The 24,598-nt window shown below is 38.1% G+C and overlaps 1 protein-coding gene across 2 annotated transcripts in view; it reads left to right on the top strand.

Annotated features, from left to right (window-relative positions):
• The window catches only part of CLIC4 (chloride intracellular channel 4), a 55,447-nt gene extending 31,081 nt beyond the window's left edge, over window positions 1-24,366 (top strand). For both annotated transcript variants that reach the window (XM_036351725.1, XM_036351724.1), the window contains exons 3-6: window positions 2,144-2,269; window positions 10,410-10,516; window positions 19,522-19,703; window positions 20,932-24,366. In XM_036351725.1, coding sequence (XP_036207618.1) covers window positions 2,144-2,269; window positions 10,410-10,516; window positions 19,522-19,703; window positions 20,932-21,096 — 580 coding nt within the window. In that variant the 3' untranslated portion in view covers window positions 21,097-24,366. The remainder of the gene's footprint in view (window positions 1-2,143; window positions 2,270-10,409; window positions 10,517-19,521; window positions 19,704-20,931) is intronic.
• Window positions 24,367-24,598: the final 232 nt, after the last annotated feature.

Here is a 24,598-nt window from a genome sequence, read left to right on the forward strand (position 1 = left end):
ATGTAAGTTGCCATAATAATGGCATAAAGGTTTAGAAGATTATGGTAGTTTAACCTTTCACAACTTAGTAATAGTTTAAGATGTTACAATGAAATGATAAAACGAATAGTTCTGCATATCTTAAAGGGCCGTTATAAACTTAGAACAAAGTCTGATTTCAAAATAGATCCCTTACATAGTTTGCTTTCATTATCATGTCTCTGTGGTTCTAACTTTCTGAAAACAGCTTTCAGCAAGTTGAGAGGTCAGTTTGATTTCCAGGTAGTTCCTCAGAAACAGCCATGAGACACAGAGACTAAATGTATGGAACAGGCCAGCCTTTTAGAGAGATCGTCCACTTCCTACCGCTGGCCAGTCAGGAAAGTACAAACTCCATTCTTCCCCTTTGTACATTTGATTTGAGTTACAGGAAGCCCTGTTAATCCTAACAATTCAAGATATGTGTCTCACCAATGCATCCTGAATCATGTATATCCCGTGTGCACGTGTGTGTGTGTGTGAAAGAGAGACATACATCGAGATAGTCAGATAGAGAGGGAGAACTTGGCTGCCACGTGGCTTTATGATGTTTTTTTAAGATAATTTCAAAGATGATAAACCCTGTTGAGGCCACTAAGAGCTGGATTAGAAATATGTTAGTGAGTAGCTTTCTAACTCTGTTATTAATATAAACTCTACTTGTAAACTGTGTAAACAAAATCTGTTAAGAATCATAGAAGCTGTATTTGAAACCTTTTCATGGGTGCTGTTTTGTTTTAAAACAATTGCGCCACAAACCAACATTGAAGTAGACAAAGATCAGCAGTATACCACACTGAATCAAAATTAATAAAATCCTTTAACTGAACTGGCACAACTAGACAAATGCTTAGTAACTAGGATCTGGTGTGTGTCTTGGTGAGTCCACAATCCACTGATTCAGTTAGTGGCTTTACTATCGGAAAGTAGCAAAGCTAGTGAAGAATAATTCATAGGAGTACATTGAAATAAATAAAGGATTTGTGATGTTAACTTGTGTTTGCTTGTTTGCTTTGTAGTGTCCAGTATTCTCTTGATTTGTGTGAATTAATATTATGCCTTGAAACTCAGAGCCTTCAAAAGGAAAGGGGAAGTTCTACATACTTAGTATTTTTTCTCCATTTAGTGAGTCACCTAATTACAGACAGGTCATCTTAAGAATCAGCGTCAGTGTCCTGTGGCTGTGCCGCACTCTTCAACGAGGCAGCTGGAACTGAGCCACCAGCCCCACGTCCTCCAGTTGCTGCAAGTGTACCCCATTAAATTTTAATTGACGTTAAGCCACTTAGGTTGTTAAAGTATTAGCTCCGGTCAGGTTCCTCCTTTGAATTTCTTTCTTTCCCTCTCTGTTTGTTATTTGTCTGTTTCTCTTTATTTTATTTTCTTCACCTGAGAACAAAATGGGAGAGAACAGAATATATTTTTTTAATCTAAAATATTCCTACTATAAAAAAAAAAAAGGTCTACTTTGATAAGTAACATTAAAAGTAAAAAAAAAAAAATCCAGCCCTGGCTGGTGTGGCTCAGTTGTTTGAGTATCGCCCAGTGTACCAAAAGGTTGCTGGTTGATTCCCGGTCAGGGCACATATCCAGGTTGTGGGTTCGATCCCCAGTCGGGGTGTGTGCATGAGGCAGCCAATAGATGTTTCTCTCTCACATCTGCGTTTCTCTTTCGTTCTTCCCCACTCTCTTTTCCTCTCTGAAATCAATAAAAACATTAACAAAAGAATGAACAAAGTCCCCCAAACATTGAGGTATATTTTTTGCTCTTATCTCAAGGCATGAATTCTGTGTACTTTGCTTTTTCTGGATATGTCACACAAGGTAAACATTTGAATGAGTTTGACTGAATTGTTGAATATTTGTTGAAGGCCTTTCATGATATAAACCAAATATTTATACATTTTTAGCCATTTCCTATCAGCCCAGTTTCATGTATCTCACACTACAGTTCTTGAAATGTTAAGTGTTTGTAAAGCATCTGTAAAATGAGCCTTTGTGGGTCAAACAAAACACCTGAGGCCTCAGAGTGCCAGGTGAGAACTAGAAGTTGAATCTTAGGTCCTCTTTGCTTGATGACTTGGTACACCTTCTGTCCAATTTGACCACTGTTTTTGTTTAACAGGAAGCCTGTAGACCTGCAGAACTTGGCTCCTGGGACCCATCCACCATTTATAACTTTCAACAACGAAGTCAAAACAGATGTAAATAAAATTGAAGAATTTCTTGAAGAAGTCTTATGCCCTCCCAAGTGAGTATCAAAGAAAAATGCATGGAAATTCTTCCATCTCTTTAAAGCTTTGTCTTGACTGGTACTTGAGTTAAATTCTCACAGTGTTAAGTTGGAATGACTAGGACTTCCCTTCATTTATTATAATTAATTCCACACAGATGTCAGAATTGGCTTCTGGCGAGGCCAGTAGCTACATTAAGAAAGGTAGGAATCTAATTAGGTAGGAAGCTGTAGAGGACATGGTGTAAGTAGGTTTGGGGCATGTGAGATAGGTCAGGAAAGACTGGCTATTAGAGGGACATTGGTTCCAAGTTTAAAGAGAAGTTTAGGGAGGAGAAAAGATGGGGAAAGACAAATTTAAACTGAACCCAGCCAGGATGTATAAGCAGGTGTGTGGTGCAGGTTGCTGGGGGATTTCTTACCAGGTCATTTCAAAGGTAACGTTCTGAAGCTGCCACCCAAGGGAATTGACTTTTTAGACTGTGTCCCTGGGATTAATTTTCTATTTATGTGTTTCTTTGAGGTGTTCTAGATCCCCAGGTCCTACGTGGTTAACAGTTTTGTAGTTCTGTTTCCTATAATGCAAAGTACAGTTGTAGACTAGATGAACTCTCATGACAGTTACCTAAGACGCAGAGAGGCAGTTTTGCATCATACTGTAATCTTGGCATAGGTTTAAGGCATTACTGAATTCTTCTAGGCTTTTCCAGTTTCATTATCTTTAAAACTGGGGGGGGGGGGGGGGGGGAAATCCCCCCCTCCCCCCATGCCTTTCTTGCTAGTTACCATCATTTATCTTCTATATCCAGATAAATTTCCCAGGAATGGGATTATTGAGTCAGAGGTTTCCAAAATAACTAATGACTCAATATTCATTCATTCACTCACTGTGCAGTTATTGGGCAGCAGAGCCTTGTGGACACAATAGTGAATAAGCCATAGTTCCTGCAATATGGATGGTGGTGGTGGTGGTTTGGGAAAGTGAGTGGATCAACTGTAACTGAAAAATAAATGATTAAATGGCAAAAAAGAGAGGGGAATCGGGAAAGGCTTTATAGATGATACTTGAATTAAACTTTAATTTTTTTTTACTTTTTATTTTTTAAATATATTTTATTGATTTTTTACAGAGAGGAAGGGAGAGAGACAGAGAGTCAGAAACATCGATGAGAGAGAAACATTGATCAGCCGCCTCCTGCACATCCCCTACTGGGGACGTGCCCGCAACCCAGGTACACGCCCTTGACTGGAATCGAACCTGGGACCTTTCCGTCCGCAGGCTGACGCTCTATCCACTGAGCCAAACCGGTTTCGGCTTTTTTTTTTGTTTGTTTTTGTTTTTTTTATAAACTTTAATTTTTAAAAAGTGGCATTCACCAGGTGAGGGAAGGAGTGGCAATCATTCTAGGCAGAAGAATAATTTTGTATCAGTAGTGGTTTTTTTTGAGAGCTGGAGGTATCTAACCCATCTTCCATTATGAACAGAATTGGCCTCTGTTTAGCAATCTTGTACTAAGCTTAAAATTTCATTTTCTTAATCCTGTATTATAAAAGCTTATCCTCTGCCTTCCTTCCTGTTTTTCTAAGAGCTTCAAACTTCTTTTACCTCTGCTTATCAGGAGTCCAAACCTTCTTTCCATCCCAGTAAAGTTTCTTCAGACCAACACTAATAAAACTGTGTCTTGCCTTTTCTTCCAGACCTTGTATATAAGCAGAATACCAATAAATCAAAACTGGGATCTTTGTATTTGCAAAATGTAAATTGTAGGTTTACACATATCAGTAAGGAGCTGTTACAACCATATATTCAACGTAGTAGAAATAACTTATGAAAGAATGTTGCATCATAGAACCTACTAGATCCCTTTTTATTTTTAAAAGTCTGTCAGCCCCAAGGGAAGTTCACATTTGTCTACTTGTCCTCAGACAGTAATGAAAGTGATCCTCCTCTCCTGTAACTGTAGATCATTGTATCAACATTACATTATAAACAGAGGAACAGTCTGAATGACTTGCCATCCTCTGTGAAGAAAACTGTGTTTTGTCTGAAGTGTTTAATGTGTAAATTCTCCCAAGATAGTTGTTTTTAAAATCAGTATGCTGATACCTTTATATACCATTTCAGTCAAATGGACATTTTCTTATATTTTCATAATAGTCTTCATCAACAGCAACAACAAAAATAAATTTTTTTTAAAGGGGAGAATGATGATTTTTATTTTAATATATTTTATTGATTTTTTACAGAGAGTAAGGGAGAGGGATAGAGAGTTAGAAACATCGATGAGAGAGAAACATCGATCAGCTGCCTCCTGCACACCCCCTTCTGGGGATGTGCCCACAACCAAGGTACATGCCCTTGACCGGAATCGAACCTGGGACCCTTGAGTTCGCAGGCTGATGCTCTATCCACTGAGCCAAACCAGTTAGGGCCAAAAATAATTTTTTATTAGACCTTGTTATTTTTCTCAGAGGAAATGGACATTAAGATAATAGATCTAATATCAGCATATTCTGGTTTCTTCACACCCAGTCCTCTGTAAGACATCGGTTTTTGAATTGGACCATGGGAATAAACATTTTCACTTAGCTTTTTATACATAGAAATTTCAGCCTCATTTTGTTTGGATGTATTCATACAGATACTTTAATCAGAGATGGTCTTTCCTTTCAGTTTAAATAATTTAATTTAAAACTTGGAGATCTTTCTGTTATAAAGGGTTCACAGTGTGCTAAATTCTCTTTAAGGGTAATTTCTTTGCTTTTATGTTGTAGGTTATAATCTAAAGAGAGTTCCTAAATAGTTTTATAATTCACTTAATTTAGAAAGGAGGGTTTTTGATGTTGCTAATACCTCTGCTGTTATTAACTAACATTCAAGTACCATTATGTGCCTTGTGTACAGTGCATTAATGGATTATTTTGTGGATTATCTCAGTCCTCAAAGACTTCATGAAGAACCCGAAGATGAGTAATCCAAACAATTTGTCCAAGGTTAATGGTGGCAGAGCTGACGTATTTATTCCAAAGCCAGGTCTATGTAACTTCAAAAACCTATGTTTCTCCTGTTGTCTTCTTTCTGATTCTCAATTTCGTTGAGTTTGACTTTTATAAAAGAGGTGAAATGTGTCTTTAAGTGGGATTGTGCATTAAAGAGTACCAAATTGAAGGCTAGCTCAAGCTTAAAGGAAGGGTCGAGAAATCCTAGAAAATTTACTTTACTCTGATGAGCAGGCTGGACTGAAGGTGGTTGTCAAACTGAATTTAATGAGTCCTTTTTAAAAAGTAGGTGAGGTTTAACTTCTGACGAGCTTTTGTTTATATGATTGCAGCAGCATGTTTGGATTGGGAATTCCTTCCCTTCCGTGGGCGCTGCAACCCGCGATGTGAACTGCTCAGCAGGCAGCATAGTCGTCTCTGTCGCGCAGAATTGTATGGAGGAGCCGGGTTTCTGGGACTGTGACATGCATTCCTCTCCCTTTCCTTTGTTGTTCTGTGGCATTCAGGGACCATCCTGCTCACTGTCATTTCTCTAGAACAGGTAGACCTTCAGGTCCTTAACTCTGGCTGATCCTCCTCACAAAATTGTAACCTTCTTGTTTCCAAATAGGATGAGGCGAAAGGCAGAATTGTTGTACAAGCTGGTAGGCTAAAATCTAGCATTTCTAATAAATGTTTTTGGCATTTGATGCTAATGAGAACAGTGTTTTTATGTGAGCACTTCTGATTTAGCCATGACAAATATAAATATAGGCAACTGTCTATTCTAGAGTTGTTTTGCATTTACAGACTAACGGAAAGCTTAAATCAAGCAGCTTTTGCTGGTCAGTGTAACTATAGGTTTTAAGAAGAAACTTTCTCTTTTTTCTTCGATGGGGAAAGTGTTTATGTTTTTAGTTCCTCTTGCTTGAATGAAGGAACTACTTTGCCTCCTCCATCCCACCCCCGCCCAAAAAAAGCTTTCAAAAAGCTCTGAAATGGAGTTTTAACTGAAGCAGGACTGTACACTTGGCTAACTTACTGATAACAGGATAGAAGGATAGAGAAAGCTAGATAATTTTGGAGAAGAGCTCGCAAAGGCATTATGAAGCCTTTTTTTTTTAAATGAGAAATACATGCAATGAAAGTTGAATGTATTCACCTGGAAAGCTGCTGATGAATATCCTTTTGGGATCCTCCCCTGCGACTTCCAGATAAATACCCTCAAGACTGAGGACCCAGCCCGGCCGGTGTGGCTCAGTGGTTGAGCTTTGACCTATGAACCAGGAGGTCAGGGTCTGATTCCCAGTCAGGGTACATGCCCAGGTTGTGGGCTTGGTCTCCATTACGGGGCATGCAGGAGGCAACCGACAAATGATTCTCTCTCATCATTGATGACTCTATCTCTCCCTCTCCCTTCCTCTCTTAAATCAATTAAAAAAAAATAAAAAGACTGAGGACCCAGTGCTGCTCTCTGTAGAGTTTACCCCCACCTTTCCCCTCCCTCTTCCCTTGGGGGCATCTTCCTTGTCTCTTTTTAAAAATATATATTTTATTGATATTTTTACAGAGAGGAAGGGAGAAGGAGAGGGATAGAGAGTTAGAAACATCGATGAGAGAGAAACATTGATTCAGCTGCTTCCTGCACACTCCCCACTGGGGATGCGCCCACAACCAAGGCACATGCCCGTGACCGGAATCGAACCTGGGACCCTCCAGTCTGCAGGCCGACGCTCCATCCACTGAGCCAAACCAGTCAGGGCTTCCTTGTCGCTTAAGTTCCAGGCCCCCCCCCCCCCCTTTTTTTCCCCTCTGTAACTTGTTTCCTGAGCTGATTTCTTCTACCTCTGTGATTTTCTAAATAAACTTTCTCAGGCAAAAATCCAAAGTTAAATATATAAGGATAATTTAATAAGCTGTATAACCAGACTTTATTCTTACATTAGTATGAGAAAGGAGAAAATATATGAAACCTTTCCTAAAATGATGGAAATATTATTAGCTAGTCTACCATTAATACAGAGTAAAGAACTAATCTAAAAGTCTAAATACCCAGGATGCTCATGTCCATTCTATGATTGACACAGCCTTTTATTAACTAGTTGCCTTCCTTTTGTTAAATGTTAAAATGAATGTTCACAATAATTGAAAATTATTGTTTTATCAAGCTGTTAAAACTAATAATAATTGATGACTTATTAAAATCCAGTGTTATGTTTTATTTTTTTAAATATATTTTTTTTAATTGATTTTAGAGAGGAAGGGAGAGAGATAGAAACATCAGTGATGAGAGAGAATCATTGAGCTGGAAATCTGGGCATGTGCCCTTAATAGGAATTAAACCATGACCTCCTGGTTCATAGGTCAACACTCAACCACTGAGCCACACTAGCTGGGCTGATTTATGTTTTAACAACACTGCACGTGAGGACTGGAAATACGTGTGTTTTAGTTTGGGGAAACTTTTAATTAATCCAGTGACTGGGGCTGGAAAATAATTCCTTTTAGGCAAAATGAAACATTGAGAAGGCCTCTTGTAGCTATAGTATTGTATGCATTAAGTTAAGAACACACACTTAATCGTTTGTCTTGGAAGGGAAACACAGGGCATGTTTAACCTGCTTTAGAGACAGTGTTTTAAAAAAATTTTAATAGCGTCTGTTTCCATATGAATAAGGATATGCTGATTGACAGTCCTTCACTCTTACCTGTTCATCAAAATAGATGTCTACCAAGTGTGCTCATATAGAAATGCTCATTACATCCCCAACACTTAGTACAATGCCTGACACATAATAGGTAATAATTAGAATTATTATCATGTATGAAGTGAATATATACATGATCTGTAATGTAAGCCTGCCTTCCTGTAAGTTTTTTTGGAAATTATGAAGTTTACTTCAGTAGAAAAAGTTGGTACAGCTAAATATTGGTTGGGGAAAAGAGGACTAATTTTGGAAACTTGGCTAGAGAAAGACATAAATGTATTTGGATAGGCATTTATGTACCTTGCACTATTTTTTTTGTTGTTGTTGGAATGAGTCAATGAAGGTACTGTATTACCAGTGGTGAAAGCATTTAAGTTGGAAGTTGGTTGTTTTTGTAGTCAAGGGAAACCCAGGGATGTTGAAGAAGGGATTAACTGTTACAGCTCAGGTAGGGAAACAAAAAAAAGTGTGTGGGGATAAGGTTTTCTATAGATGGGAAGAAAAAACATACATACGTAATATATATATATGTATATATAAAAGCTCGGGAGAAATTAATTTATAATTTTTCACTAAAAATAGTTATTTAAATACTTTTGTTTATAAGAGAAATCTTTAAGCTTAAAAATTGAGAGATATTAAAAAAGAAAGATAGCTTGAACATATAAATGTTCCATAGATATTTTATATTCTTACCCATATAGTATACTGGGTCCTATTTATTTATTTATTTATTTATTTATTTATTTATTATTTTAAAAATTGATTTCAGAGAGGAAGGGAGAGGGAAAAAGAGATGGAACTTCAATGATAGAGAATCATTGATTAGCTGCCTCCTGCACACCCCCTACTGGGGACTGAGCCCACAACCCAGGCATGTGCCCTTGACCAGAATTGAACCCGGGACCCTTCAGTCCGCAGGCGGACACTCTATCCACTAAGCCAAACCGGCTAGGGCTACTGTGTCCAATTTTTAGAAAATGTATTATTTCTTGAATTCAAAATAGTAAAGTGTAAAAAATAATGACTATAAGAACTAACCTGAAACCACACCTCGCAATTGAACTAAATTTCTATCTAAAAATACCTCATCTTCATCTTTAATTTAAAGTGGTAAAACAGTACCTTAAATATATAAATAAGTCTAAATTATAGTTCAATATAAGATATTTTTCTAAAGTCTTACTGCCCCGAAAGCCCATTTTCCGGTGAAGTTTTGGAGGGCCTTTTAGCAGATAAACTTTTCCTAAAGTGGTTCTTTGAGTCCGAATTCCTTTAGCCCTGAGTCCCTGGAGCTGATGTCAGAGGCAAGAGCAAAGTGTTAAACTTTTTTACATGTACTTTCCAATTTGAGGAAAAAACATATGGGCATGTGTGTTTGAAATTAAAATACGTAAGATACACATTTGTGTCATTTTTTTTGAAGCCGTTGTGTCACTAATAACTTCTCCAAGTAGGAAAGCTTTGTAACAACACAGCTGAGCACTTGCTAGCAAAATTCCCGCCATCTTATTTTCCTGTTGCTCCGTGCCCCTTACAAAATGTAATACAGAAGAGGTTTTGGAAAGTCCTGAGTGTAGGGTCCTCTGAAGTGCGTGATCTGCCTTTCGCTGCTTTTGCCCCCAACCCCCTGGATGGACAAGATGCTGACCAGCCTCGACTTTGCTGCTCCCAGGGTTCTCTGGCGCTGCTGCCCAGGGCTGGTTCAAGGCACTATACACCAAGCATCGGGCTAGCATTCCTACTTAAGAAAGCTCTGCGGCTGGAAGAATGTGAATTCTTAACTTGATTTAATTGCTATGACTAAATTCATGTTCAAATAGCCACATATCACTAGTGGGATACCGATTGGACAGTTCAGATACAGGATATTTCCATCGTCACAGAAGTTTCCTTAGCGCGGCTCGAGGGGTCTCTTTCTAAAGTGCCACTGGCTTGGCACAAGTCTCTGAACAAGTAGACAGTCTCCTCAGCATTTTAGTTTGTAAAACGTAGGTGGAGTGCGGATACCTTTTGATTGCCAAGAATATTAATGTGTGAACAAAAACACTGCAGAGCTTTGTTTCCTAAGGAAAAAAAAATCTTAAAAATATCCTAGAAAACAGCCCGACTGGCATGGCTCAGTAGTTGTGTCAACCTATGAGTCAGGAGGCCAGGGTTTGGTTCCCGCTGGGGGCACATGCCCAGGGTGTGGGCTCGATCCCCAGTGTGGGGCTTGCAAGAGGCAGCCAATTGGTGATTCTCTGTCATCGTTGATGTTTCTGTCTCTCTCTTCCTCTCCCTTCCTCTCTGAAATTAGTAAAAATATATTTTTAAAAAATATCCTAGAAAACAGATGATGGTATTTCTTAGAGTAATATTAACTATTAAAAGATGTCTAGTAACTGCTAGCACAATGGTTTGTTGATTGAGGGGATTTATGCTAATGTATCTTTGGGGGATCTGTAATACATTATCACTTTTCCATTTAGGTACTTAAAGCTTTCGCCAAAGCACCCAGAATCAAATACTGCTGGAATGGACATCTTTGCCAAGTTCTCTGCATATATTAAGAATTCAAGGCCAGAGGCTAATGAAGGTAAAAAAGAATGTTTGAATTATCACTGCAAAAAACAAAAACAGCAACCACCCCTATTATGAGAATGATTATAAATGAATACTTTGGAGTCCAGACATTCCCATATGTGTTAAAAACTGGCTTTCACAGTTGATCAGAGATTTGAGAAAAACCAGGTTAAGTCCTTAGTTCATGGGACAGTACCTAGCAATATAGTAGGTGTGTGATAAAATGTTTATTGAGAGAATTTGTTCTCATATTGTGTGAAGGGAGCTATACAAAGAACTAATGGCACATCAAAAACAGTGGATTGAGCCCTAACTGGTTTGGCTCAGCGGACAGAGCATCAGCCTGTGGACTGAAGGGTCCCAGGTTCAATTCCGGTCAAGGGCATGTACCTTGGTTGCGGGCACATCCCCAGTAGAGGGTGTGCAGGAGGCAGCTGATCGATGTTTCTCTCTCATCAGTGTTTCTAACTCTCTATCCCTCTCCCTTCCTCTCTGTAAAAAAAAATCAATAAAATATATTTAAAAAACAAACAAACAAAAAACAATGGATTGATGGCACTTACTTAAAACCATTACTAAATCTTGTTTATTGTTAGGTGCCAGCATTCTAAAATCAGCCTCAGTGGATTTTTGTGCTAATTACCCTTACAGAGCAATTTTTGGATTTTCTCTAAGAGAGCCTTTAGACCCACCAGCCTTCCAAATTTCTCTGCATCCTAAAAGGATTTTAATTTCAAGTCATATTTTCATGGTGAGAATGGTTTAGGTAATAGGGATGTGATTTTCTTTTATTTATTAAAGGACACACTCTCTCATTAGTTCATTCACCAAACTTATATTTGGTATATTGGAGGAAAGCCTCTTTGAAAGAGGTCCTTTTGTATTGTTTCTCCCCCCCCCCCCCTATTTTTTTTTAAATTGAATTTTAGAGAGAGAGGAAGGGAAGAGGAAGAGAGAGAAAGAGAAACATTGATGTGAGAGTGAATCAATTGGCTGCCTCTGAATGGCTGCTTCCCGAATGCTCCCTATGGGGATCATGCCTCCAACTGAGGCATGTGTCCTGATCAGAATCAAATCGTCAACCCTTTAGAGCACGGCAGGATGCCCAAGCAACTGAGCCACATCGGCTGGGCTGAAAGAGGTCCCATTTAATGAACCTGTTTAACCACACCATCCACTAATTTCCCTTTTTCTTTCCTTTGGGATGTTAAGAAACTGTGTAGGGAGAGCATTAGTATTTAATTAAGACTAACAACAATAACCAAAAAGCTAGCTCCTCAAGGTTTTAATCATCGTTTTTATTTATTGATTTGATTTTGTTCCATTTATTTATGCATTCATTGATTAATTCTTGTGCCCTGGCTGGGATGGAACCAGCAACCTTGGGGTATCAGGATGACGCCTTAACCAACTGAGCTACCTGGTCAGGGACTCCACCATTGTTTTATAGGGGTGGGGGACGTCCTGTCTGTGGGCAAAGGCCGTGAGATCATTTGGTCTGGCCCTGCCAAGGCATTAGGGGTGAGTTCATTAAATGTTTGACCAAATATAACAGGCTAATTTTTTAAGCTGATAATTTTGTATGGCCCTCGGATAATCTTATAAATATCCAAATGGCCCTTGGCAGAATAAAGGTCCCCCACCCCTATAGACTGTTGAATTTTTTTTTCATATATATTTTCCTATTTAAAGAAGAAATATATGAATATGTGATATTTAAATATATAAAATATTCATTTGTGTGCTTTTTGAACACAAAGCCGTTGTGTCACTAATGACTTCTCAAAGTAGGAAAACTTTGTAATAACACAACAGAACACTTGTTACCAAGATTCCTGACATCTTATTTCTCTGCTCAGTGCCCCCCTTACAGAATGTGATACGCGGGAGGAACTTCTGAGTGTAGGGTGATCTGAAGTGAGTGATTTGCCTCTTGCTGTTTTTTTGTCCCCAACCCTGTGGCTGACCCTCCGGGGTTCTTTTGGGTGGGAGTTTATGGCAGCAAATGGCCAAGAGTATGAAAGTGGGGTCGGGTGGGGTGGGGGAGCAGAGCTTAGAGAATAGCATTTTAACAGTTGCTGGTTTCCTTATCATTTAGACAGATTTCCAAGCTTTTCGGGCTTTTTAAAAATTATTATTGCATTTCATGAATTAGTATTGAATTTCAAGGGTTCCCGGAATAATTAATATTCACTGCATGAAATGTTTTTCTACAGTGAAGGGAGAAAAGGGAGAAGGTTAGTGATCAGGCCTGGCTTACATCTATTAAATGTGTTCGAGAGGCTGTCTTGATTTGGGAGCAACTCTCCTTCGTAATTGACTTTTTTTCTGACTCGTGTTTCTGTCTAAGCATTTTACACACTAAGAAAACAGTTACACTGGAGCACGCTCTGTCCACAGTTCCTATACTCTTCTGCCTTTCCTTTTCATAAAACTGTCTTTTATACCCAGATGCTCTTGGCTGCATAGTTCTTTGAATGCTCTTAGTTAAATCATAATGTTTTCATTTCTCTTTGTGGCTTTTGGAAGCTGGAGAGTGGTTGAATTTCTTTTGACACTTGGTGGGGAGGAGAGGGAAAAAATGTGTTTGCTTAAAAAAATTGCTTTGCTGGACAGGTTTGGAGGCAGAGAATGAGTCATTTAAGTATAGCTTTGTACGTATTCTATTTTTTCCTATCAATTTGTTACTGTCTTAAGTAGCCACCTATGCTTACTTACTGTCCTTAGAATTCTGTAACCAATAAGAACAAACAACAGTGAATTACACAGTGCATAACTTAGAAGGCCTTATATTAAATTACCTGTTGGTAAATAAGAAATCCAGTTGCTAAGCAACTTCTCCCCACAGGGGCCTGTCACTGCCATGAGACTTGAGAAAACAATGTTCCAAATAATTTTGTACCTTAATGGGTCTCCCTTATGTATATTTGTTGCAAGTCTCTTACCTGTCTCATACAATTAAATGCCTTAAATAAGCATAGTAAATCAATGATCCACCTCCTTATTTCTCCAAATAATGAACAACTTACATAGAGATGGATTTGTTATTTTATATGGTAAGTCATTATAGGCAGGTCTTTGATTAGTTTTGCCAGCCTGTGAAATATTTTATAAACTCTAATATTTTACAAAGCTTTGGGCAATTTTAAGACCTCATTCTAAGTAAGGGATTAAATGCCTAGATGCTACAGTATTTTAGGTTGGGATCCAAAGTAAACATAAGATTTAAAGAATAAAATAAACACTGATGATAGATAGATTGAGAGGTAGAGAGATTGATAGGTAAAATATATAATTCTTTTGGTAACATGTCCAAGTTGGTTTGGAGTAAGAGTTTGTGAAATCTTTTGAAGCATTAAAGGAGATTAATGAGTAATTCCTTTTACGGGGATGGGTTAGGTACGACCTGTCCCAAATCTGTTTATCCCCCCAGTCAATTTATATAACTTATTAAGCCCCCAAATGTAACTGATCATTTATTAGTCTGTTTGGTGTTTATAATAATATTCTTCATTTCCCTGAATTTACTAGTGATGAAAACCTGCCATTATATGCTCTGAAGCATATTCCTTAATGTCCAAATTCCTATTTTTAAATGGAGGAATTGAATCTTTAGGTTCTAATGAGTTCCTATTCATTCAAGATTCATTCTCCTTCCCTTCCTCTCTTTCTGGAAAAGTGGAATCAGAGGATGATTGTTAATCATTGTAGCTATGAAACTGCATTATATATTTAACCATCTTTACGCACTACTTCTCCTGTTTTCCTCTAATGTGTTACCTAGCCTTTAAACATTGTTTATGTCAGATTACCCTTTATTAAAACTAGCAGGAGATTTAAAATATAGTTTTATCCATGTAAGTGTTCATAATTTTTGTTTTCTTCTTTGTGAATTGTATTGATTTCTACAACAATTAGGGACTTGTTACATTTAATGATATCTGCCTTATGTTTACTCATTCAAATTATGCAGGTAATAGAGTTATGCCTGCTTATTTAAAAAGTTCAAGTAGTATAAATGTAAATTTAATAAAATTTCAGTGCTCCTTAATCACATTATGTAATCTCTTCCCCAACAGTACGCAATCTTTTTTCTATGTAATTTTGCAGTGTACATAAATGGTGTATTTATATATTTACATTATGCACTTGTCTTTTTCACATATTATGTGGTGGAAATTCTTTAGAATATCGAACTTTACTTCATTGTCTAAGAAATGCTGCTTAATATTTCATAACATGGATTTTTAACCATATCCCTGTTGATAGACATTGAGATTGTCTCCGTTTTTTTTCATTATGACAAACAATACTGCCTTGTACTAGATTCCAAATAGGTTAAAACATTTTATTTTCCAAAAGTGTATACCAGTTAATATTTCCACTAACGTGAAATTTCGTATTCATTTCCCCATACTTCTGACCCTGGTGTGTGCATGTGTGCTAATCTTAAATTTTGCTGTGTTCTCTTAGGCAAAAAAGGGTGTTTTGATTTCCATAATTTAAAACTGACTGTATGGCTTCTATTATACTTACTCATTTTTTTGAGAGCCTTTGAAAGACCTTTTTAGAGATCCGAGTGTTACTACAGCAGGGGTATTGGAGAACAATAGTGCTACTTATTAATTACAAAAGACAAGGAGCTACTTTCTGGTGGCTAGCTACTGCCTCCTAGTGGTTAATCTTTACATTTTCTTATTCTCAACCAACTTCAAATTCCTTTGTGGTGGTTTCAAAACTTGTTTATTAAATGATGCTCTTTAGTGCCTTTCGATACTTCTATTTTTCTTTATTTTGTTGGCCATCTCTTATATTAACACATAAAAATTGTAGCAAACTAATTCAGCATTCTTTGTGTTCACTAATATACCTTTTATTCTGACATTTCTAACTTTGAAAAATTACCCAAGATTCTAGTCAGGTACAACAATTCAACTTGATTGCAGGTGCTGTGTTAAGCCCAAAATTATAGAAAGAACAATAATTGTAATGTTTTGTTATCTTAATTTTAGTTCGCGCCTTACATCTGGGATCCTAAGCATCATATGATATAAACCTTGTAAATTTAAGATATTTTATTTTCTATTGGATACATTTGAAAATTAATTCATAAAAAGGATTTATTTAGAATAGGTTGAAGATTACTAGCTTGCTCACTTGCCATACCACTCAAGTCCATTGCAGACATCATTTCAGTGTTTAAATTTAGGTAATGTTATCTTCCTTACTGGCCATGCTTCTGTTCATTGTAATCATACAAGGAAGAAGTTCATGATTTATTAGACTATTAGTTTAATGTAAATCAGCCCTGAGTTTAAAAATATAAAGGTTTTAAAATGTAATAGTAATAGAAAGTACCTGTATCAAGGACTGAACATAACTAATAAATTTTTCTTTCTTTCTATTGAATTGATTGGGGTGACACTGGTTAACAAAATTATATAGGTTTAGGTGCACACATCCTCACAACACATCTGTACACTGTAGTGTGTGCTCACCATACCAAGTCAAGTCTCCTTCCATCACCATATATGCCCCCTATACCCTCCACCTCCCTTCGGCCCCCTCCACGTGGTAATCACCACATTAATACATTTTTTAAAAGCATATTAAAAACTACAAGATATTCAGTGATACTGCCTTTTTTTGCATTTAAAATTTTGTGCAGTCTTTTATTTTTAGCTATTATGGAAATGTAGACAGTTATAATCATTATCCCAATGTTTCTGTGGTAAACTTGGTCTGTAACATTACATTCGTTTCCAGGTGTACAACATAACAATGTGATCTTTGTATATGCTGTAATCACCACAGTAAGCCTAGTTTCCCCCTTCACCAATTTTGCCCGTTCCCCAACCTCCTTTCCCTCTAATAACCATCCATCTATCCTCTGTTTCTGTGAGTTTTGTTTGTTCATTTGTTTTGCTCTGTAGATTCTACATATAAGTTAAACAATATGGCCCAGGCGTACCTCAGAGATACTGTGGGTTCTGGTGCAGATCACTGCAATAAAGCGATATCTCAGTAAATGAGTCACATGAATTTTTGGCTTCCTATGAAAGTTATGTTCCTTCTATAATCCAGTGAGTGCACAAGTCTTTTATGAATCATAATCTTTTTGCGGTGCAGGGTCTTGTCTCCATGTTGGCAGCTGACTGATCAGGGTGGTGGTGGTTGCAGGTTGGGGTGGCTGTGGCAATTTCTTAAAATAAGAACAATGAAGTTTGCCTCCTTGGCCGATTCTTCCTTCCTTTCATGGACGGTTTCTCTGCAGTATGTGATGCTGTTCGATAGCATATTACCCACAATAGAACTTCTTTCAGAATTAGTCAGTGCTCTCAAACCCTGCTGCTGCTGTTTGAACTGAGTTCATGCGATATTCTGATCCTTTGTTGTCGCTTCAGCAGTCTTGACAGCATCTTCACCAGTAGATTTCATCTCAGCAAACCACCTTTTCTCCTCATGCATTCGAAGCAGCCCCTCATCCGTTTTATCATGAGATTGCAGTGATTCAGTTACATCTTCAGGCTCTACTTCTGATTCTAGTTCTCTTGCTGTTTCCTCCACATCTGCAGCCACTTCCTCCATGGAAGTCTTAAACCCCTCAATGTCATGCGTGAGGGCCGGAATGCACCGCCTCCCACCTGTTAATGTTGGTATTTTTTACCTCTTCCCATGACTCATGAATGTTCTTAATGGCATCCGGAATGGTGACTCCTTTCCAGAGGTTTTCAATGTACTTTGCCCAGATCCGTCAAAGGGAGCATGATTTATGGCAGCGATAGCTTTACAAAATGTATTTCTTAAATAAGACTTGACAGTCAAAATTACTCCTTGATCCATGGGCTGCAGAACTTCAAGAACTTTCCTTTTCATGAATTCACAGCGTGGCTAATTGTTTGGCGCAAGAGGCCTAGCTTTTGGCCTACCTTGGCTTTCAACATGCCTTCCTCACTGAGCTTAATCATTTGTAGCTTTTGATTTAAAGTGAGAAATAATGTGATTCTTCCTTTCCCTGAATACTTAGAGGCCATTGTAGGGTTTTTAATTGGCCTGTTTTAATATTGTTGTGTCTCAGAATAGGGAGGCCTGAGGAGGAGAGAGATGGGGGAATGACCGGTCAGTGGAGCAGTCGGAACACACACAACATTGATTGATTAAGTTCCGTTTGATATGGGTGTGGTTTGTGGTGCCCCTAAATAATTACAATATTAACATCAAAGATCACGAATCAGGTATCACCATAATGAATATAATAACAATGAGGAAGTTTGAAATACTGCAAGAATTACCAAAAATGTGACAGAGAGGCACGAAGTGAATAAACACTGTTGAAAATGGCACTGAGCCCTGCCAGTGTGGCTCAGTGGTTGAGCGTTGACCTATTAACCAGGTCACGGTTCGATTCGTGGTCAGGGCACATGCTGGGGTTTCGGGCTCGATCCCCAGGAGGGGTCATGCAGGAAACAGCCAATCAGTGATTCTCTCTCATTATTGATGTTTTTCTCTCTCTCCCTCTCCCTTCCTCTCTTTGAAATAAATAAAAAATATTTTTTAAGAAAAGAAAAATGGTACTGATAAACTTTGCTCAACACAAGTGGCCATAAACCTTCAATCTGTAAAGAACACAATATCTGTGAAGCACAGTAAAGCAGACTCAGTCAGATGAGGTATCTCTGTATTTGTCTTTGTCTGACTTATTTCAGTGTAAAACCCATCATTCCTTTTTATCTAGTTAAGGCCACTGTCTATTGTCTGAACTACTTGAAGGGACCAAGGGATGAGTAGGTGGGAGCATTGGAAGAAGAAGTGTTGGGTTAGGATATATTTATGTTGCTGGTGAACTATCTAATGGGCAGCATGTGGAACTTACATTTTCCCATAATAGATCCAACTTTATTCACATTTATAGCTAAAAAGGTTGTCAACTCATAACATTTAACTTCCTTTTACAACCAATACTGTAATCATTTGTGTAAGTTTATATATTCTGGGAGTGGGAGGTGAAGGTGGATTGGGAAGGTTAAGGTTAAGAAAGGATGAGAGAAGATCTGTCTATATTTATTCCATATTCCTTTCTAATGATGTCCCCACCTCCTCTCTACGAAGGTCACTAACTTGACTTTCCAGATATACAGGGTTGGCTCTGTCCCACTTCTCTCTAAATCACGACAATTATAGCATCTTAATCTATTTGTCTAGAGACACCCTCAATTCAGCTCTAATCTGATTCTGTTTTTTATGTTATATGCAATATGCTATTCTTGGCTTTCTGTGTAATATTAGTGCAAAAACTTCAGGTTTTTTGCTCCAGATTGTTTGCATTGGGGTTTAACAACACATTTTGTGGTGAAAAATCCAAATATTCTTAGGGGAGTAGGACTTAAAATTGAAAGTAAAAATTCTGTTTCAGCAGGATTTTCTTCCCTAGAATTGAACTAGAAGGTTTGCTCTTTCTCACCAATCTTTCCAGTTTATTATTTTTATTATCTTTTAAAATATATTTTCATTGATTTTTAGAGAGGAAGGTGGGGGGAGAGAGAGAGAGAGAAAGAGAAAAACATCAATGATGAGAATCATTGATGGGCTGCCTCCTGCAAACCCTGTACTCGGGAATGAGCCTGCAACCCAGGCATGTGCCCTTGGCTGGAATTGAACCCAGGACCCTTCAGTCTACAGGCCGATGCTCTATCCACTGAGCCAAACCAGCTATGGCTAATCTTTCCAGTTTAAACATCATCTATGCTATGTATTCATATGTAGGCTGTTGAGCTATAAATAAGATTTTACAGACACCATTGTCTGAAACTGTCATGCTTGTTTTGATATTTATCCGAACAAATCTGTCTCACGCCCCTGCGCCATGTAGGTAAGCCCAGGAGGGCAGGCACCTTGTCTGTTTTTTCTTTGTGCTAGTGTCAGAGCGAGCATTTGACAAACAGTTACTGACTGAAAGTAATGCTTCTACTTTGGGCTTGGGTGGGCTCCCTTCTCATCGTATTCCCATCTTTCTTTCAGCATTGGAGAGGGGTCTCTTGAAGACACTGCAGAAACTGGATGAATATCTGAATTCTCCCCTCCCTGACGAAATTGATGAGAACAGCATGGAGGACATTAAGTGTTCCACACGTAAATTTCTGGATGGCAATGAAATGACATTGGCTGATTGCAACCTGCTGCCCAAACTGCACATTGTGAAGGTAGGCCCGTAGGATGTGGTGTCTCATTGCCACTAGACCTAGTCAACTATGTACTAAGACAGCACTTCTTCGTGCGTAAACTTTTCTGGTCTTCTGACATGACTGGGGACCCCCCTCCCCCCCAAAAAAATAGTGTACTTTAACGCTGCTTAGGCCTTACACATCATAGAGTTAATGAAATGGAAATCATGTCTGAAAATTGAGGTGTGTGAGAAAGAGGGATATTACATTTTTCTCTGACTGCATAAAAATTCAGAGATGTAACCGGTAACTTTGGATTGGAGTTTGCTAACTGACATGCAATAGATTCTGCTCTGTGATCACCTGGCTTTTTCTATCCAAGGGACACATGCTTATTGAGCATGTATTGTATGAGACACTGCTAAATAGAATAGGAATAAACACTAGTTGTGCAGTAAAGGTTGAGATAGAGGAAAACAGATCTAAAATAGTGTGTGTGTGTTTTAAGTATCTGCCCAGGGATTTCCCATGGCCGTCTCTCTGGATGGCCAGAGCAGGTGTTTGCAGTCACTGTCACATTTCTCAATCTCTGGTGTGGTTTGCAGTCCTCGTCATTATTTAAAACTAGAGTCCCGGTGCACGAAATGCATGCACTAGAAGGGGGTCTTCCCTCATCCCGGCCTGCGCCCTCTTGCAGTCTGGGACCCCTCAGGGGATGTCTGCCTGCTGGCTTAGGCCCACTCCAGTCAGACATCCCTCTCGCAGTCTGGGACCCCTCAGGGGATGTCTGCCTGCTGGCTTAGGCCCACTCCAGTCAGACATCCCTCTCGCAGTCTGGGACCCCTCGCTCCTTACCACCTGCTTACTCGCTCCTTACCACTCGGCTCACTGCTCAGCGCTGCCACGGAGGCAGGAGAGGCTCCCGCCACCGCCACTGCACTCGCCAGCCCTGAGCTCGGCTTCTGGCTAAGTGTCTGCATTGAGCGTCTGCCCCCTGGTGGTCAGTGCATGTCACAGCGACTTGTTCCACCGTTTGGTCGATTTGCATATTGGCCTTTTATTATATAGGATTCTAGTTAGATTGAAGGTGACTTCTAACTTCATTCTCCCCCTCTCTGATGAAATTGATAGAATGGTATAGAGGACATTAAGCTTTCAAATAGAAGGAGTTCTCAGAGTTTCACAAAATCAGTTTTCCTTAAAATCTAGAGATGTTTCTGGTTAACATGGAAAATAAATGTTAACTTTTGATCTCTTTGTCTTTCAGGTGGTGGCCAAAAAATATCGCAACTTTGATATTCCAAAAAGAATGACTGGCATCTGGAGATACTTAACTAATGCTTATAGTAGGGACGAGTTCACCAATACCTGCCCCAGTGATAAGGAGGTTGAAATAGCATATAATGATGTAGCCAAAAGACTGACCAAGTAAAACAGCACTTATGAGAGAGGTCTTCACATCGCTTCCTGATTAAGAATATGCTTTTTCTAACAGGCTGCTCCTCTTCCTATAAAATAGAAATTTTATTTTGCATGAATATGACAGTTATTCAAGATTAGGGTAAAGGATAGATAAGGTATAGTAGCTATCTTTAAACATACACTCCTAAGCAGTATTATTTTAAAATTATTTTACCCTGCCTACCTCCCCTAACCCATATCCTTCTCTCTTCTAATTTGGAGAAAGTTCATCAGAAACTTTTTACTTTAGAGGTAGTTTCCTATCTCTAGAGCCCTCCCCATTTTGTCCTTTCACTGTGTATAGATGGCAGGACTTTTGAGGTGCAATGTTTAACGGTTAAAACTAGTAAGCATGACCTCATCAGTCAGCCCCAAACTGGTGCATAATGCATGGTACAAGGGATATTTATGTATTTTTGGAATTTTATATGTAGTAAGAGTATATGAAAGGATTGCTACTGTATCAGAACCCTCTGTTTCAGTTTAGTCTATCCTGGAGAAGTGCTAAAGGTTTCACCACCAGAGGAGAGAGCCTTCCACAGGAAGTCACTACAGATTTTGCTATTCTGTTTTGTACATGGATTTTCACGTTTCCTAAAAGCATTTATTCTTTACACCAATGGTAACATCTGACACTATGTAGAAGCTAAAAGTTCAGAGGGAGGGATAATATTCTCAATCTTTTTTTGAGTATCTTATCCATATAAACTAAACCAGCAGACACCTTGTACCTGTCTCAGTGTGGTGTTTGCTAATGTACTTTGCCCAGTGCCATTCATTTGGAACGTTACTGCTTTCTTTATTTTAAAACGCTCCTTTTTAGGTCAGCATAGATCTTGCTGTTTGTAGATCTTTTGAGCAACACTACATAAACTACTATTTAGTTGACTTAGCTATAGCAGTACAATGAATAGGAAGGTAAAAATTAACACAGAAATTAAGGTTTGTCAAAATACCAAATAGAATTTTGTTTCTAAAGCTTATGTAGGAAACCAAAAAACCCATTCTCCATCCTATATTGAAAATAAGACAAAACACACAGATTAGCAGCTGTTCCCTCCACCCCTATTTACTGTTAGACTTTGGGCTTAAATGCCTTTTGGACTAAATTATAGTTGTTATGGTGAGTGCATATTTACAGCAGTTTTGCCTAATGTCAGCCATTGTGTTTCCTTCCATTACATTTTTCTGCAGCGACGTTGAGGAATAGCATTCTGCATGTTTGTTTTTTAAATTGAAGTTCTAAAGCAGGAATTATTCGTGCTCTAACGAGGGAGGATGGGCTTAGTGAAAACAAAACGAGTTTGCTGTTTATCTACTCATTTTTTTTTCAATTGGACTTTCTGGACGGGGTTGTTACTACAGAACGTTCCGTAATTTTTTTCCTTGTTTAAGAAGCCTATTTCTCGTAGGCTGTTTCTGGAAATGTTAAGTATATTGCTTTAAAATGGCAATGATTCCTCCCTTTGATATGCTAACATTTAGTAAGCACTGGCTGTATGGAAGCAACCTGATTTTTATAAGCATACTGCATTTTTTTTTAATGCACCAGTAATTCGTACAAAAAGATAAGTAAAGCTCCATATTGTATCCATTTGGCTCAGGGAGATTTTTTTGCTTTGTTTTTCTTAAAATTCTCTATTGCTGATCAAAAGTTTGAGCACCCACCTTTTGTGTAATTAATGTTGGATGCTGACTTATCTGGTTCCAGGAAGAACTACTGCAGGTGATCTATTGAGAAATTCTATAGCATTAGCTTCATTGGGTAGAAATGTTACATCTGCCACCACTACACAGACAGCCATCATCACTTTCCCTATTTTTAAATAGCGGTAACTTGGCATCCGGGTAATATTGAACCTTGCTTCAGAGCTTAGGGTGTGAAAGAGAGTCAAAAGAAGGGGTGTTGTTCTTGCCAGTGAACGGTGGACTAAGTGGTGTGGAATAGAGAGCTAATGAGGAAAGAGCATCATTCCTTAGAATAAATAGAATGATGAAAAATACAGTCAAACTCAATTGTGAAGTATTTTTACCTTGAATATTTATTCTCTATCTTTGAAAAATGTATCCGGTGATTGTTCTCTATCTTTAAAAAATGTATCCCATGATGCATCCCTCTCAATGTCCAAGGAACAGGTAGGACTGTTACAACATGGATGAAGGCAGAATGGTTTTTTCTCTGTAGAAAGACCTCATTGCTTTTATCAGGGAAATTAGTTCATGAAATTGAGATTGGCAAATGGACAAAAGGCGGTAAATAGGGTGGTCCCAGCAAATGCTATTTTACCCCACCTTATATTTGTACAAAGATATAGCTTAAATCTTAGAAGATTTGGGGATAAAAGTTTACATGACAATTCATGTGGCGTATGGGTTATATAATGGAAATCATCTGTTATTTCGGCAACTACTGAATCATTTCCCCCTTCACTTAAACCAATAAGGAGATTAGAGCCTGAGTGGAAGCTCTGTTTCCCAAGGGGTTCTGTGACGTTTTCATGTTCAGCAGTTGGAAAGCTCTCCATTTCAGTTGATGACTTCCTTTAAAAAGAAAGAGTAAATGCAGGTTTTCTGTACGGCTCTGTTACTTCTTTTACTAGGATTGTTGACTTGTGATGAAATTAATATAAGACTTCTTTCTTGGTAACTTTGGTTTAGACAACTTACCTTTAAGCCCCTGAGCAATCTGTATACAATTAAGACATTTCTGACACATACTCTTACCCTAAATTTGTCAACTCTAGAATTTAGGCAGTTTTACTTCTGTTGAGTTTTGAGTCTCTCCAGAGTTGCATGTAAATAGCGTTTATTTCTGTGCATTTCAAATATCCATTTAGAAAATATCTACAAGGTAAACATGATAAAAAAATACATATTTTTTTCATGAACATTTTGATACACATTTCATCAAGTTGATTGATCAACCAATTTCTTATACTGGCTGTAATAGTATTTGATTCAAAGAGAGGGAAGCATTCATTATCTATATACTTTGTGGGCTTTTTTATTCCATTCTTTACAAAGTATCAAATGTTGGGGCTGTCAAGTTTATATTTTTATTATGGAAAAATGTTTCAACTCCCCAGGTCATAATGTTGAATAGAATTGGAGTATTTCCTTTAAAATTATTTGAAAAGGCAAATGAAAGCCTATTGAAGAATGCTTGTATTTTTCTTTTGTCTCTGGACCCAGTATATTGCTGGCAGCTATTGTATTAAAATAAAGTATATTTTCACTATCATTAAAGGTTCTTTTTTCTCCCCCCTCATGAAAATAAATAATAATTTGGGGTAAAAGTGTTTTATTTGAGACTTTTTTTCCCCACAAGTGGGTGATTCAGCACAATTAATACATTAAAGGGAAAACCCATATGACCTCAATTGGTGCATAAATAATTTCATAAAAACTGTAATGGTACTCATTCTTAGCAAAATAGAACAGAGGTAAAATTTTAACAAATCTGATAAAGACAT

The sequence above is a fragment of the Myotis myotis genome, unplaced genomic scaffold (assembly GCF_014108235.1).
Source record: "Myotis myotis isolate mMyoMyo1 unplaced genomic scaffold, mMyoMyo1.p scaffold_m19_p_2, whole genome shotgun sequence".
NCBI classification, from domain to species: Eukaryota; Metazoa; Chordata; class Mammalia; order Chiroptera; family Vespertilionidae; genus Myotis; species Myotis myotis.